The sequence below is a fragment of the Anser anser genome, assembly GCF_964211835.1.
Source record: "Anser anser genome assembly, chromosome: Z".
Classification (NCBI taxonomy): domain Eukaryota; kingdom Metazoa; phylum Chordata; class Aves; order Anseriformes; family Anatidae; genus Anser; species Anser anser.
The window spans coordinates 58373759-58393872 of NC_139723.1; the positions used below are offsets into that span (position 1 = coordinate 58373759).

Consider the following 20114-nt stretch of genomic DNA (forward strand, 5'->3'; position numbering starts at 1 on the left):
TTAAAATCTGAAGTATGAGATATGACTGCTGCAAGTTATAAATATACATGAACAGGAGAACAAAAGAGGAAGTTAATGGCAGAGTACAAAAACATTCTTTGTTGCCTTCAACACAAATAGCTTTTATACACCTTTGATAAACATGATTCTTTGGCTGGCTGCAGAAAGGATACCTGCCATTCACAGCTCCTCTTGATTAGTGGATCTAGCAATCTAGATATTGTATTTATCATATCTACCTTAGGAATATTTGAAGAATTTCTTAGCCCACAAGTGCTGTTGAAAATAAACCTTCAGCTACAGGCAAGCTCATAGGTATCTCATGATCCAAATTTGTTTCGAAAGCCACAGACACTCCACCACACACAAAAAAAAAGTACTTTCAATCTGCAAATTTATGAAAGCCAAATCCCTCAATCATATTTCCCAACCAAAGAAGTATTGCAAAAACATACTGTCCTAGCAGATATGAAAAATACTTGCATTAGGAAAAAAAAAAAAAAAAGCAAAAGCAACCTATTTTTGAACCTATTTATGTTTAAGCTCTGAGTACAGAGAAAGACCTTTGCAGATTGTTATTGCAACTCAGTGCCTACTACCACATCCACTCAATCACTTATACTTTTCACTATAAGAAAAAAACCTGTTCTGCAGAAGAATTGCTCAGGAATACATGCTATTAGGCTATGACCCACAGACTAATCAATGAGTATGTACACATCACCAGCCTTTTACCTTCATGACTGGTTTGGTGGTATTGCAGCAGTGGCCTCTCAGAGATGAAGTGATGTTTAAAAATAGATGCTCTCTGAGAATCCTATGAAGTGTGACTTAAACTCTCTCTTTTCAATTGTCCTTTCGAAACCTGTTTCAGGGTGAGTAACTTTCAGGGATATTTCTGGTTTACTGTGACTTGTTTGTACAAACTCAAAGCAATATTACTTTCTTTATTAAAGGCAGAAGGAACACTTGAAGTAAGCTGACTTCTAAATTGCTTTTGTTAGCACAGCTGCTTTGGGTTCAATAAGGTCAGTGGAGCAAAATGATGTAAGACATCCCTCCTTCTGCAGTTACCTACACGAGGCTGCTACTGTCCTGCACCTCTTCTTCTGCTTCCTAGAAAAGGGCAGTGAGTCAGAGGAGGCACAGATGCATCCAACCCTCATCTCTGAGTCAGTGGTCAGCCCAGACGATCCAGTGCATGCCTCCAATATGTGCTACGAACTAATGAACAATCAACTTCTGAGGCCCAATATTCTGCTAAATCTCTCACTGTAATTATACAATCCCTAAGTCTCAGAATTAGCCCCAAATCTGAAATTCAGTCAATTTTAGACTCCAAATCTGAGTTCAGAGGATTCTCTGCATCAGTTTGGTGGTCTGAAACAGAATCTCCGCAAAGATATGACAGATAATCTTTCAAGTATCAAGTGGTGTTTTCTTTGAGAAATATACATAGATAGGTATTTTCACCAAAAAGACATGGCATTGTTCAGATACGTTCTGTACAGACTTTAAGTCATTCTCCCACTGTCAACTGCTTTGTAAAAGAAAGTCCAATGTTTTCAAAACTGTAAATGGCAGCATACGGTTGAAAGCTTCAAATGTAACAAACAAAGTAATTACTCCCAAAGGAAGAAGCGCTTGGAGTTCTGAGGGGGTTTCTCTGCCTCTTCAGAGACGGGCACAAAAAGTAATCAGGAAAACTTTTCAGCATAGCAAGGCTACGAGCAAAGACAGGCATACCTTGCTAGGATGCTGAATACAGCTTTGATGGTGATAAGCAGAACTCCTGATTTCATGATAGTGATGGAATATCAGATACTTCACAGTGCAGTTGGACAACTTTTACATTACGTTTCTACAACATGCTTGTTTTGGTATTTCCAGTCCTCACTCATGCATACTTTTTAAGAAATGTCTGAACACATTTTCTGCCTTCAAAATCATGTGATACTCTTCTGCTTATGAATGTTGATCCTCCATATATAAATATAAATGATCCTCCAAAGATAAATAAACCTCAAAGCAATTTTCGAGTGTATATTAAAAAAGAATAAATACATAAGTTTAATTACAAAGTGTTTGTGGACTCCAGGTATATTAGAAACATTCCCAAACCTGTAAAAGATGACATAAAACGTAATTAAGCCATCCTAACAAGGGTTTCACTATCTTCCTTTTATAGTTTATTTCACCTTCTAGACATACTGAAAATACAACAGACACGTAGCTTGTTGCAAAACGTCATTTGGTCCAAAAATCAAGGATTATTTACAGAGACTAATTCTGTCATATTATAGAGCTCCCCTGAGTTCAAGACTGTTAATTATAGTATAGCAGGTAGAGAAGTTCAAAGACACCAGAGGGATCTGGGTGTCTGTCACACTCTCTCAAGGTGAAAGCCCATTGGGTATTAGGGGAACTAAGGGAAAATTGTCCCCACAGTTCACACATTGCCAGGCTCTGTGGTACTCAGTTAGGGAAATAACATTTCAGAATGATCAGCCTGTAGGATCTAATCACGCGTTTCAGTTCTACCAACATTCATTGAAAATGGTGAGAAGGGAACATTTTTTGTCTACTTCCGTAACTGGGAAATAAGTTTGTCAGCTTGAAGAAGCGTACCTGACAAAGTGACTATACACACAAAAACAGAGACACAAACACACAGTCCTCCAGTTGTTATGGACAGATTTTCAATGTTAGCTCTTGGCAACTGGTATACAGAACTCATAGAAATCTTTCCACTCATTACAGAGGTGGAAAAGAAATGAAGTCTTTCAAATACTGTACACGTATACATATATATATCTCTGATCACAGCTTGTAAATAGCTGAGTAGAATTCCTAAAGACTAATTCTCTCCTGAACAAACATGCACAGAAATGGATACATTCCAGCCACAATACAAATCAGCAGAAATGTCATCTGAAAGAGAAGCATCAAACAGCAAATGCCATTAATGAAGCAGTGAAAGCAGCCGTTCCCTACAGAAGCAATGATGCAAAGGAAAGTCTCTTTGCTTAGTGTGAAAATAATTGCCAGAAGGAAACAAAGAAGGTGTGCGGCTAGGATCAAAATTATGTTCTATGGAAAAGTGTCTCTGGCCAAGTCATTAACAGCTTCTCTTGGCCCTTCTGCCCTCCTGTTCATCAGATGGCATTTAACTCATTCTTTCTTCAGAAACTTGCCCAGCAAGCAGTGGAGCAATCTCATCTTTAAAATGGCACCCCAGAAAACCCTCACTGAAAGAGGCGTGTCACTGCCAAACTTTTCTGGTCTCCTAGGCCATTAGAAGCACCCCGAAGCTGTTACAATGCTCTCCTGCAGCGGTCTCAGTCGCAGCGAGGCTCCCACCTTCAGCCTAACGGCAGGCACCAGGAGCCTGGCTGGATACCCGTGGGCCTGGCTGGCACCCCAGGGGCAGTCCCAGTCGAGCACGCCGTGCTCCCCCAGCTGTGCAAAGGCAGCCCAGGCTTCAGCCTGCTGTGGGCTGGCCAGGGAGACCCACAGCACCCCTGCACGAAGGGCTCCCGTTTTTCCGACGGCGCGGTGCTCCTGCAGATTCTCCTAAGGCGGTTTTACCCCGCTGATGATCACCGCGTTGTGACAAGCGCTAATGACGACAGGTGGAGGCGCGGGGCCAGGCCAAGCCCCGAACGACGCCTGCCGCCACGGCGCCCTGTCACTGCAGACCCGCTCTCGGCAGCCGGGGCTATACCGCACCCCGGCCCCACCGCACCTCAGCCCGCCGGGGGAGGGCGGCCGGGCCCCCTCGCCTGCCGAGAGCCGCTCGTGCCGGCAGCGGGCGGAACCAGGGGGCCCAGCACCCATCGCCCCACTCCCCACCGCCCGCAGAGGGCCCCTGGCTGGCGCTGCTCGGGCGCCGGCCTGGCCCCGCGTCGGCTCTGTGGCAGGCAGGGCCGTGCCATGCCGTGCCGTGCCAGGCGGGGGGCGACGGCGCCGCGCTCCCTCCCTCTCTCCCTTTCTCCCTCTCCCCCTCACTCACCCAACAGCACGGCGACCACCGTGCTGAGCAGGAGCCAGTTCTTCCTCAGGAAGCCCGGGCAGCTGCATCCCTTCCTGCCCGCTTTCGCCATAGCAGCGGCGGAGCCGGGGGCCGGAGGGGCCTGGGGTGCGCCAAGCCGCTCCAAGAAGCGCCGATCCGAGCGGCGGCGCCGCCTGCCTGCCTGCCTCCGTGCGCTCCGCGCTGCTGCGCGCTTTCAGAGGGGCGGTGCAGCCAGGGCGCTCACCTGGCAACGGGAAAGCCCGGCCCTCCGCCCGCCCCAGGCCTGCCCACTCATCTGCCCGCCCCCTGCCGACCCGAACGCACCACGGCCCGCCACCGCCCCCTCGGCTGTTCCAGTGGTTCTGTAGGGCTCGGCTCCTCCGTGCCGCAGCAGCCTCTTGGCGGTGCGGGGAGGGCAGGGGAGAGGGCCGAGGCCTCCCCTCTGACACCCCCCCAGCCTCTCAGCACTGGGCGAGGTGAGGAAGGGGCAAAGAGAGGAGTGAGGTGGCCCCCACGTTGCGTGGCAGCCCCCCTGGCAGAGGGGAGATTGCCTCGGGGCACGGCCTGATGTGCCAGGCACCCTCCTTGCTCTGCAAAGGTACTGGAGTAGGCCCTGCATCTCAGGGCAGAAGAGGTGGTTCTGGGTGTTGGTGGCTGCCGGAAAGCAAGCAATGCTTGCACTGGGGATAGTCTCTGATTAAATATCCAGGTGGAATATTCTGCCCTGTACTCCTGGTGGGAAAATCGAGGGTGGGGATTACAGAAATGCTTCATAGGCTTTTCCTCTTTTTTTTTTTTTTTTTTTTTTTTTTCCCAGTGGGTTTAAATAACTTATGTGCAGGGAAGCATTAATTTATCCATCTAGCTTCTTGGCAATGGCATCCTTCTCCCTCCCCCCCCAAGTATGACCATGGTGTATGTTATACTGGGACCAGTTCCCTGTGGGATTATAACAGGGTTTTCAATACTTGTTTATACACGTGTTGATTCTGATTTTCAAGCATTGAAATCAATCGGTAAATGAAAGCCAACAGGAAAAAAAACAACTGCCGTTGTCTTACACAAATGACATGAGGGCTAATACGTAGAAGGCTAGTTGGGAATGAAAGTTTAATTTATCTTTATTACACTTCACACCACACATTCCAAAAAACATGCAAGTGAAGCTTGTGAGATTTCTGTTTGTGATGACTTGGTAACTACAGCCTGAGGGAGGTTGGCAAAAAATGATATTGAAATGCCTGCACGTTGCCTCTTCACATGGATCTGGTGGTTCTGAGTGACAGCCTGGGAAAAGACCCTGCTGAGACAAGGAAGAGCACTGAAATCCACCTGGCTGAGAAGCAAGTGCCATCAGCTGTCCCAAGTAATAAAACCTAGAGTCAGCTGCATAAATTTCTATGAAGACTTATAAAAAGGTGGGCTTATTTTTCTAATGTGTTGAGCACCTGCAGTAATTTGTCTGCTTCTGTCACTATTAGGCAAATTTAATTAAAAAAGTAAAAGGAAGCCTAGAGGTAGAAGGAAGCAGATGATTAAGCATCATTTTAGTTTAATTAAACCATAAAATGTTGAAGACCACTTAAAAGGAAAGCTGGCATATTACAGTGTTACAAAGAGAAAGAAAGAGTGAAACAAAAATAATTAATGCAAGGAAACAATAAAAAACAGCATGTTGGCATCTAGAATGTAGTAAAGAAATGTAGTAAAGAAATGTAGCAAAGTATTACTGGCATCAAGGAAAAGTAGGAAGAAAAAGGCATCTGGTTTCAGGGTGAGTAGGGCCAGGCTAACCCAGTGTGGAAGAGCTGTGGTCCTGGTCTTCAATGCTACACAGTCCACATTTTTTTCGTTTGGACATGACATTGAAGAAAAGTTGATAACTCTGTAGAAATGGAAAGAAACATTTAAAAAAAAAAAAAAAGAGGTAGGTGAAGCAGAGGTTTTTTTAAACATTCTGATGTGCAAGCTGTTTTTTACTTGATGTTTCCTATTATAAAAGGACAGACATTGGCTTTGATCCTGGATATAGAGTCAAGTTGGCAGTTTAATTATGGGGAGCTAAAAAAAACCTGTAATAAAAATGTCCCAATAAAATGGAAAAGAATCAAAGGTATCCCAAGCGCATGGATCACTCTTGAAATGTTGAAGTTATGTGAGACTTTGTGAGACTAGCTGCTCATACAGTTACTGAGCATGCTACAGTAGCAAACAAAAAAATCTAATTTAAATGGTTTTTAGCATTTTATGATTTCAACGCATATAACTATGCAATACTTCATATGCAATAACTATGAAGTGGGTAGGATATATGTGTAAAAAAATGTCAATGCACTTCAAGTATGTAGATGATAGAATATATTCTTTAACTGGACTGCTGTTACAAAGTCCTCAGAGTATACCGTGGGTAAATCTGTATGATTGACAATATGGTTTTGGTTTTTGTATTATTATTATATATATATATTTTTAATTTCTGATGGAAAGTACAAAGGAAGCAGACCTGGAAATTACAGCCTCTTTCTGGGAGTTACATGTTTGATTCTTGATGGTTAAGATAATCCAGGTTACTTTGTTGTAGACCTAGGATCATACAGAAATGCATAAATAGCTGTTATTTCATTGGTTATTACCAATTGTGTTGACCTGATATGTATTTATCTCTGGGTCTCAGAATTCATTTCCAATCTGTAAAACTGCCTTAACAGCATTTTAAGTGAATTACTTAGGAACACAAGTCTTTTCATGGCTAGGAGTATTTTCAACGTTTTGAGGCATTTGAAAGTTCTAGTACTGGGAGAGGCAGGGAGGTCCCACATAAACATATACAGCACAGTGTAGTGCACAGCATAGCAAGATTACCTCTATATACACCTTAGAAATTACAGATATGAAATTGCGTCATGGAAAAATGCTGAATTTAAGGGGAGTCCTTTTTTTGTTGTTTGTGTTGCATTTTTCAAATGCATTGATATAACAAATATTTAGCAAAGACTCCTAAAAATCAGTGCTAATATTCTATGTAGAGTGCAGGTAGTCTAACTGAGTTGTTTTTTGTTGTTTGTTTGGTTGGTTGGTTGGTTGGTTGTTTTTTTTTTCACTTTGGGACCACCAAATTTTCCTTACTAGTTACATAATAAATTAAGGATGGATATGAACAAGATGTATTTCTCATCACATTCTGTTTTATCCTCATGTGAGAAGGAGCTCTGATAGTAATAAGAAATGAATTCACTTTGTATGCTGATTAAATACTTCTGAGTTCCTCCAAAGCATTTAAAAATCCCTGGCAGATAATATCAGCATGGTAGGGATGAGGTTTGTGTGCAACGGAGATCTATTAATGGCAACCTTGTTTTCAGAAAACAAATTTCAAATGTTTATAGAAATTCATAAAGGTGCTGTCCTCAGCTGATAGACAGTTCCAGATGTGAGTAAGATTGGATCAGACAGGGAAGACAAATAAATCTGTTGTCTGGGATGGAGGCTGAACTTTTGATTTCTGCAATAGTTTTCCACCTGCTGACTTAGGAATGTGTACTACTCATGGCAAATAACTAACAGGAATTTGAGTTGGGCCTAGTACATGTTTCCAAAATCTTTGGCAAGATGACCAGACATTATTGTTTGCAGACATGACTTGCTATTGATTGTTGTAAAGGGAAAAAAAAAATAATTTAACATTGCTCTTTGGCATTCTAGTACCTACAAGACACCTGCACCTCAGCATGAAAGTCACTTCACAGTAACACTGGCGTCTGACCTCAAGGACCACACGAGAAGGCAGAATCCTCACTGTGCTGGCACTCAGTTCTTAACTTCTGGAAAAAAAGTAAAAGTATGTTAAACAAATACCAATTTGTAAGTGGTGTAATAAATTGTTCTCCAAACAGAGATGAATTACCCTGCTGCGTTGGGAGTAACACTATTTTATCTCCATGGTCTGTGAAGTGCGTATGCATTAATATATGGTAACTGAACAAAGGGTGAAGTACAGGATAATATTCTAGTGCTGCTCCAGAAATTCTGCAGAATGACTCATTATGTGATATATCATACATGTCGCTACTCTAATATATATGTAACTCTAAAATTATTGATTCTCGCAGACAGTATCTTTTTACCAGTCTTCACAAATGGCACTGATAGAATTGGAGGTCTTTGTTAACCCACATGCCATTTGAAGATTTATTTTAATGATGACATAATGAAGCAGAACACTTTTTTGATAGAAGATACTGATAGCAAATGAGAAAATTATTTTAAAGCTCAAGTCTCTTGGAAACACATTGAAATGGATGAGTGGGTGAAAACTAATTTGGAAAATGTTGGGCAAGTTTGAGAAAATAGGTTAACTTATAGAACAAAAGATCCGGTGTGTGAAGTGGAGAAAGACATTCAGAGTTATTGGCTATGCAGCTCTCCAAAATGAATTACAGACACATGATATGACCTTTTGCTTTTTTCAAGAACTTGGAAATGCTCAGTGCCCTTGACATCTGTTCTAGCCAGAGTTAAACTATCATTGTATTGCCAATTTTTCACCAGGAGCTTTATCAAAAGATTAAGAATCTTTGAGACTTTGTCTAAGCCTCAGTTTTTTTAGTTGCCTGAACACATTAGAATATTAGCACCCAGTTGTACTCTAATATTCTAGCCCAAAAAAGTGTGAAGAAAAAATTTAAAAATGTGATAGCGATAAACTGTAAAAGCTCTGAAGGCAAGCAGAAATCATCCTTTATATATATATATATATATATATTGAATCTCATGATCTTTAAGCCAACATCATCATTTTCTGAGGAACGACTCGAGATTTTTTGACACTTTTGGTTGGCAGTCCTCTGTACAGAAGAAGGGGGAGGGATGGGGGAAGGGAAAGGGGAAGGAGAAGAGGAAGGAGAAGGAGAAGGGAACAACATCAACAACAGCAACAACAACTACTTACATATAAAATATTGTTGTTATTGTTACTATTGCAATCTCTAAATAATAAGGCAAGGGCCATTTGCACTGGCTTTTGTGCCTTAAATACTAGTTTATTTAATGTTATCAACATAACAAATTGGAGGGGGGGATAAGAAAACCTATATCTTGCAATGATTTTGCAGCTGTTATTTGTCTTTCAGTTCTCTAGGTTGTTAATTGCAAGAGATGTAAGGAGAAAAATTACATTCTTTTCTGTGACCAAAGCTGGGTGTTGGGTATTTGAAAAGGGTTATAATATTGTTTTTTCTGGCAGGCAATTTGGTCTGCAGTATTGGAGGAAAATATGCAGCTGGCACTGATGTTTACATAGACAAGACCTGACTGATGACAGAAGTGGGGGAATCAGACAGAACATGAAGGTGGATCCACAATATAAAAAAAGATTTTAAGTTACTTGAAAGCATCCAGAGGAGGGCAACAAAGCTGGTAGAAGTGCTGCAGGGCATGTCGTATGAGGAGAGGCTGAGGACACTTGGATTGTCTAGTCTGGAGAAGGAGGGTAAGAGGCAACTTCACCGCTCTCTGCAACTTCCTGACCTGGGGAAGGGGAGAGGGAGGTACCGGTCTCTGCTCCCTGGTAACCAATGACAGGACACACAGGAAAGGAACAAAGCTGCAGCAGGGGAGGTTCCAACTGGACATTAGGAAAAATTTATTTACTTTGAAAGTGGTCAAACACTGGAACAGGCTTCCTAGAGGTGACTGAAGCCCCATGACTGCCAGTGTTAAAGAGACATTTGGATAATGCCCTCAGTAACAAGCTTTAAATTTTGATTAGCTTTTAAGTAGTCGGGCAGTTCATAGAATCGTAGAATCATAGAACGTCTTGAGTTGGAAGAGACCTTAAAGATCATCTAGTTCCAAACCCCCTGTCATAGGCAGGGATGCCACCCACTAGATCAGGTTGCCCAGGGGCTCATCCAGCCTGTTCTTGAACACTTCTAGGGATGGGGCATCCACAACTTCTCTGGGCACTGTTCCAGTGCCTCGCCACCCTCTGAGTGAAGAATTTCCTCCTAACTTCTAATCTAAATATCACCGCTTTTAGTTTAAAACCATTCCTCCCTGTCCTATCATTATCTGACTGAGCAGAAAGTTGCTCTCCATCTTTTTATAAGCCTCCTTTAAGTACTAAAGCTGAGTGTCCCACAGTTGGACTAGATGATCTTTGAATGTCCCTTCCAACTGAACTATTCTATTCTATTTGATTCTATTCGATTCGATTCAATTTGATTCGATTTAATTTGATTCAACTTGGTTCTGTTCTGTTCTACTCTACTCTACTCTACTCTACTCTACTACTCTACCTCTTGAAAAAAAAAAAAAAAAAAGGAAGCAGCAGAAGAGAAACAATGCTGAATTCAAATTCATCCAGGTATTGAGATTCTAGCTTGCACTGCAAAATCATATTGCAATTCAATACACAGATTTGCTTTTGTTGTCTGGGTGATTATACACGTGGAAAAGCCCAAATGCAACAGACAGAAAGTCAGGAGATTTGTGAAAAACTATGTCACTATGTTCTGACGATTAGGTCCTGCAGTATACTCCATACTATGTTTTATGCTGGAGTTACTGTGGATCTTCAAAATTAAAGGTAAATCTAGGGGGAGTATAACGTGTTACACTGTAACTGTGTCTTTGAGCCATACTTGTTTACCTTTTTCAGACAGACTGTGAAACAAAGTATGTCTATAAGGATTGGTAAAACAGTGAAAGAGCATTACCTGGCAGTTCAGGTCAGAAATTAATTAATAAAAGCCTTCTTATATAATATGGATGCATGATTGTGAAACACAGAGGTTGATTACAGTTGAGGATATGAAGCAGATTTATTTTTCTTTGACTTTTCTGGATAAAAATGTTTTTTTGACCACGTGTTAATCTGACAACTGGTATTCAGCAAGTAGTACCCTTCCACTGGGGCTCCACAATATGACTGTGGCTCTGGAAGTGGCAGAAATATGTTTGGCAGAAACAAAGGAGACTGATGAGCTGGAGCATCAAATTAGCTTTTCTGTCTTAGGAGAAGACTTCTTCTAAAGACTTCTGAAGCATAAGAGAGGTGTTTTCTATCCACCATCCCAAAATTATGAAGCATTGCTGATGGAAGATAAACCTGACCCTTACAGTTTTCATTCTGTGTATCCTGTCTCCATGCTTTGAAATGTCTTCTGAGAAAGACAGAATTTCTGTAAAGTGCTGGGGGAGGAAAGTCTGGATGAATCAGCCCTGAAGGAACAGAGCAGTATATCTCAACAAACTTCAGTGAGGGGATGGCTGACAAGTTTCAGACCTCCTTGAATGGGGACAACATGAACACCACCAAATGTATCTGTCAGGAATTAGCTGATATTTGATTTTTTTTTCTGTGGTTTGGAGGCGGTATTATTTTAAGACTTGGCACTTAACCATTGGACGTTCATTCAGTGGCACCAGAAGTGATGGGCCAATTTTCCATGTGTGTAGGCTAAGCCCAAAATGGGCAAACATCTGTCTCAATGTCTTAGCTGCAGAAAAAGCCTGATAGGAACAAGGAGGATAAATGAATGCAGTGCAGCTCAGAGGAGCCAGGTAAATGCTCAGTCAATGTGGTAAGTAAATCTACACACAGCTGCTAGTGTACAAGAGACCGCATTCTAATGCTAATTATGCAAGCAGTTTGTGCTGTGATATGGTCATTGTTTCAGTATAACACGTGGGTGTTATTGCTGATGTTAGTTCACAAGCCACACAGTACTTAATTATGATCCTTAGCATCTTCTTTTCTACCTTTTAACTATTTCAGTCATGTTTATGCCTGCTTCAGTTCTATGACCAGTGAAATGAGGATGATGATGCTTGTTCCTCACCAAAGGTCCAGCTAGCTCTGGTAAGGGAACAGGCAAGTATTTCTAGTTTATTTATTAGTTACACTAGCCAAAGGAAAAGTCTCAAGGCTTTGTCTTGGGTCTTAAGTCTACCTGCAATTAGCTTCTAAGAATTTTTTTAACTAGAGATCACTAAATTATAATGTAGAAAATAGAAAAGGGAACATAAGAATTGGCCTTTTTATTTTCTGGAGAGTTAAAATACATGTTTTATAACACCATGTTGTCATGAGAATGTTGTTGGGCTTGAAGCAACTAATTTTTCCAGACAGAAACTTGTAGTCACTGGCGGGAAGTAGGACTTAAACATGTGCTTTCAGCAAGGTTTGTAATTAAGTTTATTCATGGCAGGTTAAGCACATTTTCACAGTTCTGACAGAAATGTCTTGTGAGAACAAACAAATGTTTCTGAAAATAGCCTTTATAGAAGCAAAGCACTTTAGGGAAGTAACAGTGGAGGTTATTCTTCATCCAAGAGGATATAAAGTCCCTCCATGCATCAGAACTTAATGGCAGTTCAGCAAATATGCATGGTGAGGTTTTCAATTGACTGAAATACAAAAACATTTTAACAAGTGAAGAGTTGATTTTATCCTGTGCTAGCAAAAGCACTGCATGAAAGTGATCCCACACCACTGCTTGGTGTCAGTGCTGTCAGTGCAGAAGCCTGGAGAAGGCATCCCCTTCCCATGGCAACAGCAGGGAAGTGTTCAAGAAGGTCTTTGCTGCTAGGCTTTCAGCTTTATCCTAGTTTTCCTTTAAGTGTGTATAACTGCATATACATATATATATACACCTCAGTGAACACTGAACTCAGGCTCTGTACCTCAACCCAATTTGTGAGGAGACCTCTGTGCTAGCACTTTCCCCTTATTTTGTACTCTTTTCAACTGCTAAAGAGCATAGAAGGACCTGAGACCAAGTGTGTAGCAGAATATTATACTTCAAGCTTTGAATGGTAGGTTTGCTTCATAATTTTCACAGAGGTGTCTCCAGCTCCCAGACCTCAGTTCTCTGGTCTGGTGATCACATAAAGATATGACCACAGCAGTAATCTCTCATGTTCTGATGCAATCTAACAGCAGGAAGGGGTAAAACATGTTCTTTGTCAAAGGAGAAATCACATTAATGGACTCACAGCACTGTATATTCCTCACAAGGTATGTTGGTGTGAGGCAAGTCCTGTTCATCAAATGCATCGGTGGAATAGTCCAGCTACATCAGTGTAAAGAAATTCTAATTGACTTTGAAGGCTGTTATTTCCATATTGAAATGATGTGGTTTCTTGAAAATAAAAGAGCCATCTGCATTGTGAATGAAAATTTAGTATCGGGGATAGTGACAATTGTAACACTGAATTGCCTAGTCTGGGATTTTGTGAATGTGAAGGTCGACAGTATGACCCTGAAGTAGAGCTTATAGTCAGCTCCACTGTCACATCATACCAAGGACAAGCCAATGAATCATATGTGTAATTTTTGTAATAGGCTGTGTGTTAAAGATAACAATCTAATCGTTCAGTATTTTGTTATGAATAAGTATGTGGATAATCATGGGTTTGTAATCCTTTCTACTGGCTTTTTATTTAATCTTTTACAGGAAGTTTAAGGAGGACATTCTGATACATATCAGGCGAGGTTTCTTTCACTAGTGGATTGGTCACTTAGTTTTCAGATGCTGTTGTACTATGAGGAATCTCAAACTGCAACAAACATCAAAGAATGCAACCTGGACAACGCAAGGCAGAAAATCTCAAAACATGGGTTTTCTGAATGTATAAAGTGGGAGAAAAAATTAGACATGATGGTCTAAAAGAATAGGTTAAGTTCTGAAGATCTGTATGCAGATGTTACTACTGAAATTATCCTAAGGGTGCAGTTTGCAAGAACTTTTCTTTTAATGAAACATCAACTTGAATGAGTCTTTTTTTTTTTTTTTTCTTTTTTCTTTTTTTTTTGCATTGCCTAGCTTTTTCTTGCTTGGAAAAAATAATCAATAAATATAAAGTAGACGCTATTTTTTGGCGAGGAGTTTTGCAATTCATTGTTTAAAGTGCTTTTCTGTTTACTACTATGTGCCACTTCAGCTGTGAGTACGATGCTGGAAGTTTAGTATTGCAGTTTTTCTGAATTCTGGAAGAGACAGGGCCTGAACATACAATAGAAAGAGCTGGGGCAAACCAATACGTTCCTGAGAATCAAACAACCATGCAGGCATCCTGGGCTAGAGACTGCACGATGTGCATATATCATCCTAGACATAGAACTACTGCTACATGGCAGCCTGTTTGACTGTAATGAACCCTTTTTCTTCCCATCTATAGTAGAAGATGATCTATGTTATTCCTTTAATACATGTAGAAAGTGATATAAACTTTTTGGTTGGGAGTAAGTCAACAACAATTAATATCGTTATTAGTGTACCCAGTTTGGAATACTTGGTCCTAATTTTCTCAAAATCTTGGGAAACTCACACGTGCATAACCAGGGAATCATCATGGCATAGACTTAACAGTACCATAAGGCTTGTTGTGAACAGATCTTTTCTAGACTGGTTCATTGTAACACTGCAGGAGTTCCCTCTCTAAATTATTTTGAAAAACTATAGCGTTCTTCAGACGCACCAGTTCATCACTTACCTATTGGAAAACCTTCACAAATGACATCATTTTCTTTCATGGCATTAACATGTAAAGAATGATGCTTATCTTCTTTGAAGTTTAATATTATCTGCTAGTGGAATGAGGAAATACTTTGAATGGCCAATGTAGCAAACTGGAAATCTAAAAATACGCTAGTGTCTCTATTTTTTCTTGTGAAGTCATTGTATGTAATTAATATTGTTTTTCTTTTTTTATCTTTATTTTTTTAAGACCTGTCTGGACACCTACCTGGGCAACCTGCTCTAGGGAACCTGCTTTGGCAGGGGGGTTGGACCCAATGATCTCTTGAGATCCCTTCCAACCCCTACAATTCTGTGATTCTGTGAAATACTTTTTTTCTTCTTTTTTTTTTTTTTCTTTGAAGATGCCTTTCAGGTAATAGCAATAGTGCTGGCATTCTGAAGATCCTTTAGCTGCATGCTACCTTATCAGTAAATGCTTTATGAGTTTTGCAGGTCTGCTGTAGAATGACAAGTCAATTTCAGAGTTATCAGTATGGTGTGTATGAATTGGCAGCCCTTCTGTTTCTCTAGGCTATAGGTTCAGCTGGTTATCTACCATTGCATATATTGGTACCTCAATACCTTTTTCACATTTGACCCCTTTCACGCATCCAGTAGGCTTCCCTAACAAGGTGGCAACAAAAGCTGACAAAGAGTAAATTAAAGGAATACCAAGCTTAAACAAGATTAAAAAACCTGAAAAAAATATTTCCCTTCAGCTTCTTCACTGCAGGCAAACTGATATTACATTTTCCTTTGTTGTTTTCTTGTTGAGAGGGCAGACTCACTGAATACATGTATATTTATTAAGATGTATGAACTACGTATGTTTACCTTTGCATTGTTATAGTGTATTATTACAAGGTGTATATTAGTATATATAAACATGTATTTTGTTATAGTTTAATTTTGTTGTATTTCACTGTCTTAGATTTTATCCCTGCATGCTAAGGGACCAGTCCTACTTATCTGATTTCCTTTGTTTTATCACAAGACTAGTCTCACTGCTTTCAGTAGAATTATTGGAATTGTACTAGAGGAACTTCTATGTTCTGTATACTAGGCCCAATACATTTTTATTGTTCATATTTAAGCCTGCACAAAAAAAAAAAAAAAGCTTTTAAATACTTGTTTTCCCATGCTTATTCATTTCTCATTATTGACATAGAATTGTCTAGTTTCTTTAATTTTTCTGTAGAAATCATAGTATAATGATTATTGTAATAACAACCAGTAAAGTGATTCCAATACTTTTCTGCAAGAATGGGATTAGTAGTAACATTTTCCTTAGGAACTTTCATTTTAAAATTGAGCAGTTGCTTCTGATTCCTTATGATACTCCATTTCACTTAATATAGTCCTTACTCGTTACTAGAGCTCTAATAATTCACTTCCTTGGGTATTTAAGTAGTTGAAAAATAGAGACTCCACTGAAAATAGTTCAAAATTGCTTCAGTTTTATGTTCTCAGCTGTAGATAATTTGGCTTGATTTTTGTTTATTTGTTTGTTTGTTTTGTTTGTCATGCTATGCCTGCCTTAGACTTGCTTCTCTTCAGCACTTTGAAATCTGAGCTTCAAATATCTCCAGATGGATGCTCAACATCACTTTTTGGTTTGAAAGTGCTAGTCTGGTCATTGTGTTGTTATGACCTAACTTATTCTAGAGAGCAGTAAGGATTATCTTTAAAGATGTATGTATTTTCCCTGCTTTTTCCCACACTGTATATCCATTGTACTTCTATTTGTGGTTTTATTTGCATGTGTAGCTTTTTTGTCTTGTTTTGTTTTGTTTTGTTTTCTACATCCTTTGCTTTGTGTACTTGGATCTGCAGACGAAGCATGATGGATTTGCCTGTCTTAATACCTCTTTGTGTTCATTGAGGGTGTCCTTGTTTCATCTCACTAAATTGCAACAGAGCTTATGCAAGCAATCACAGTACCAATGCTGTTCTAATCAATAATAGTAATAATAATAAAGGCTGTCCTACTCAAAAGGCTGTCCCAATCTTTGCCTTGCACCCTTTGAAGTCTCTGGCTTCATCAAGTTGGACTGTGCCCTAATATTACTAGTATTTTCATATCTTTATGAGCCTGATTGAGAGGTTTATTTCTATAAAGCATAGAAAGCCTTCAGTGCTTATAATGTAAAATTCTTTCACTTTATTAAGAGACTCAGGAAGCATTTTCACTCTTCCTCTGTATTATAAACCATGTTTAAATTTATGTAAGGTCATATGGGGCAGCTTGCATTTGGCAAGGTAGGAACCTTACAGAGAGATTGAATTACATGGGAGTTTATTTTCACGGAGTGATGTTTTCTTGCTTCTTTTTACTCTTTTTTTTTTTGTTTGTTTTGAAAGAGAGGGGAGAATCTGATTGTGAAATATCCGTGGGCTATGTTACAAAGTACGTGAAAACCGTCTCTGATTTCAGTAGAAGGCCTGGTATCCTCTATATTTTCTCCAGACTTGAAGAAGGAGGACCAATGAGAAGAAATGCTGCTGAGGCTAACTCCTCAGCAGAGAATACTACAACCCTCTGATCATCTTTGTGGCCCTTTTCTGGGCTCATTCTAACAGGTCCACATCTTTCTTGTGTTGGGGGCCCCAAACCTGGATGCAGTGCTCCAGGTGGGACTTCACAAGGGCAGAGTAGGGGGAGACTGTCACCTCCGTTGACGTGCTGGTCACACCTCTGTTGATGCAGCTGAGGATGCAGTTTGCCTTCTGGGCTGCAAGCACACACTGCTGGCTCATGCTGAGCCTTTCATCTGCCAGAAACCCCAAGTCTCTCTCCACAGGGCTGCTCTCAATTAGTTCTTCTCCCAGTCTGTGCTCATGTCTGGGATTGCCCTGACCCAGGTGCAGCACCTTGCACTTGGACTTGTTGAACTTCATTTGGTTCACATGGGCCCACTTCTCCAGCCTGTCCGGTTTCCTTTGAATAGCATGTCTTCCTTCTTTGGTATCAACTGCACCACTTAGCTTGGTGTCGGCTGCAAACTTGCTGAGGGTGCACTCAATCCCATTGTCTATGTCATTGATTAAAATATTAAAAAACACCAGTCTCAAGACAGACCCTTGAGGGACATCACTCATCACTGGCCTCTACCTGGACATAGAGCCATTGACCACAACTCTCTGCAGGCAGGCATTGAGCCAATTCCTTATCCACCATATGGTCTATGCTTCAAATCCACATCTTTCCAATTTAGAAATCAGGATGTCATGTGGAACTGTGTCAAAAGGCTTACAGAAGCCCATCGGTTGGTCATCGGGGAACTATAGGCCTGTTAGCTTGACCTCAGTGCCAGGGAAGCTCGTGGAGCAGATTGAGTGTCATCACGCAGCACTTGCAGGGCAACCAGGCGATCAGGCCCAGTCAGCATGGGTTTATGAAAGGTAGGTCTTGCTTGACGAACCTGATCTCCTTCTATGACCAAGTGACGCGCTCGGTGGATGAGGGGAAGGCTGTGGATGTGATCTACCTTGACTTCAGTAAGGCTTTTCACACCGTTTCCCACAACATTCTCCTCGAGAAACTGGCTGCTCGTGGCTTGGACTGGCGTACACTTTGTTGGGTTAAAAACTGGCTGGATGGCCGGGCCCAAAGAGTTGTGGTGAATGGAGCCAAATCCAGTTGGAGGCCGGTTACTAGTGGAGTCCCCCAGGGCTTAGTGCTGGGGCCGGTCCTCTTTAATATCTTTATCGATGACCTGGATGAGGGGATCGAGTGCACCCTCAGTAAGTTTGCAGACAACACCAAGTTAGGTGTGTTTGTTGATCTGCTCGAGGGTAGGAAGGCTCTGCAGGAGGGTCTGGATAGGCTGGACTGATGGGCTGAGGTCAACTGCATGAAGTTCAACAAGGCCAAGTGCCGGGTCCTGCATCTTGGGCGTAACAACCCCATGCAGCGCTACAGGCTGGGAGATGAGTGGTTGGAAAGCTGCCTGGCAGAGAAGGACCTGGGAGTATTGGTTGATAGTCAGCTGAATATGAGCCAGCAGTGTGCTCAGGTGGCCAAGAAGGCCAACAGCATCCTGGCTTGTATAAGAAGCAGTGTGGCCAGCAGGTCTAGGGAGGTGATTGTCCCCCTGTACTCGGCTCTGGTGAGGCCGCACCTCGAGTACTGTGTTCAGTTTTGGGCCCCTCGCTACAAGAAGGACATGGAGGTGCTCGAGAGAGTCCACAGAAGGACAACGAAGCTGGTGAGGGGTCTGGAGAACAAGTCTTATGAGGAGCGGCTGAGGGAGCTGGGGTTGTTTAGCCTGGAGAAGAGGAGGCTCAGGGGCAACCTTATCACTCTCTATAGGTACCTTAAAGGAGGCTGTAGAGAGGTGGGGGTTGGTCTATTCTCCCACATGCCTGGTGACAGGACGAGGGGGAATGGGCTAAAGTTGCGCCAGGGGAGGTTTAGGTTGGATGTTAGGAAGATCTTCTTTACTGAAAGGGTTGTTAGGCATTGGAATGGACTGCCCAGGGAGGTGGTTGAGTCGCCATCCCTGGAGGTCTTTAAAAGACATTTAGATGTAGCCCTTAGTGATATGGTTTAGCGTAGGACTTGTTAGTGTTAGGGCAGAGGTTGGACTAGATGATCTTGGAGGTCTCTTCCAACCTAGACGATTCTGTGATTCTGTCTTCTCTTGTTGATTGATACAGTCACTTCATCGTAGAAGGCCACCAGATTGGTCGGGCATGATTTGCTCTTGTTGAAGCCATGCTGACTGTCCTGGATCACCTCCTTGTCCTGCATGTTCCTCAACATTCCCTCCAGGAGAATCTGTTCCATGATCTTTCCAGGCACAGAGGTGAGGCTCACTGGGCTGTAGTTCCCTGGGTATTCCTTTCTACCCCTTTTTAAAATGGGAGTGATGTTTCCCTTTTTCCTGTCACCGGAGACTTCACCTGACTGCCATGACTTTTCAAATATGCTGGAGAAGCTTCGCAACTACATCAGCCAATTCCCTCAGGAACTTGGGATGTATGGCATCAGGCACCATAGAGCTGTAGTTGTTGTGTCAGGAGGTATCAAACTTGCTCTTCATTTACAGTGGGAGAGACTCTGTTCCCCCAGTCCTCTCCTAGAGGTCCAGGGACTCGAGAGATGTGGGAAGCCTGACTACTAGTGAAGACCACGACAAAGAAGCTGTTAAGTACCTCTGCCTTCTTCACATCTCCTTTTACCAGTTCTCCATCTTCTTTTGTCAGAAGCAATATGTTCTCCTTAGTCTTTCTTTTTCAGCCAATGTACCTGTAGAACCCCTTCTTGTTATTCTTTGCATCCCTTGCCAACTTCAGTTCTATCATTGTCTTGGCTTTTCTGATCCCATCCCTACACATCCAGACAATGTTTCTGTACTCTTCGCAGGGCACATGGCCCTGTTTCCACTGTCTGTGCATTTTCTTCTTTTGCCTAAGTTTGAGCGGTAGGTCCTTGTTCAGCCATGCCGGTATCCTACCTTTCCTACTTTTATTACATATTACATATGGGAATAGAGAGCTCTTGGGCTCTAAGGAAAATATCCTTAAAGAGTTGCCAGCTCTGGTCAGATCCTCTGTCATTAAGGATTGTGTCCCAT

The 20114-nt window shown here is 41.7% G+C and overlaps 1 protein-coding gene and 1 long non-coding RNA gene across 8 annotated transcripts in view; one reads left to right on the forward strand and one right to left on the reverse strand.

The window, feature by feature from the left end:
• SLC1A1 (solute carrier family 1 member 1) overlaps nt 1–4246 on the reverse strand; it is a 60552-nt gene extending 56306 nt beyond the window's left edge. Inside the window, exon 1 of one of the 3 annotated variants that reach the window (XM_083819246.1) lies at nt 4013–4246. In XM_083819246.1, coding sequence (XP_083675372.1) covers nt 4013–4103 — 91 coding nt within the window. In that variant the 5' untranslated portion in view covers nt 4104–4246. The remainder of the gene's footprint in view (nt 1–4012) is intronic. The other 2 variants (XM_083819247.1, XM_083819248.1) reach the window with 2 other exon arrangements.
• A 102-nt stretch (nt 4247–4348) lies between these two features.
• LOC310890341 lies at nt 4349–16516 on the forward strand. 5 transcript variants are annotated; one of them, XR_014577200.1, is made up of 6 exons: nt 4349–4488; nt 5299–5430; nt 7715–7850; nt 9255–9500; nt 11790–11873; nt 13471–16516. It is a non-coding gene; the product is annotated as an uncharacterized lncRNA (long non-coding RNA). The 5 variants fall into 5 exon arrangements; XR_014577201.1 differs by having other exon boundaries at nt 4372–4488; nt 5218–5430; XR_014577203.1 differs by having other exon boundaries at nt 4475–4610; nt 11790–11889; nt 13475–16516.
• Nucleotides 16517–20114: the final 3598 nt, after the last annotated feature.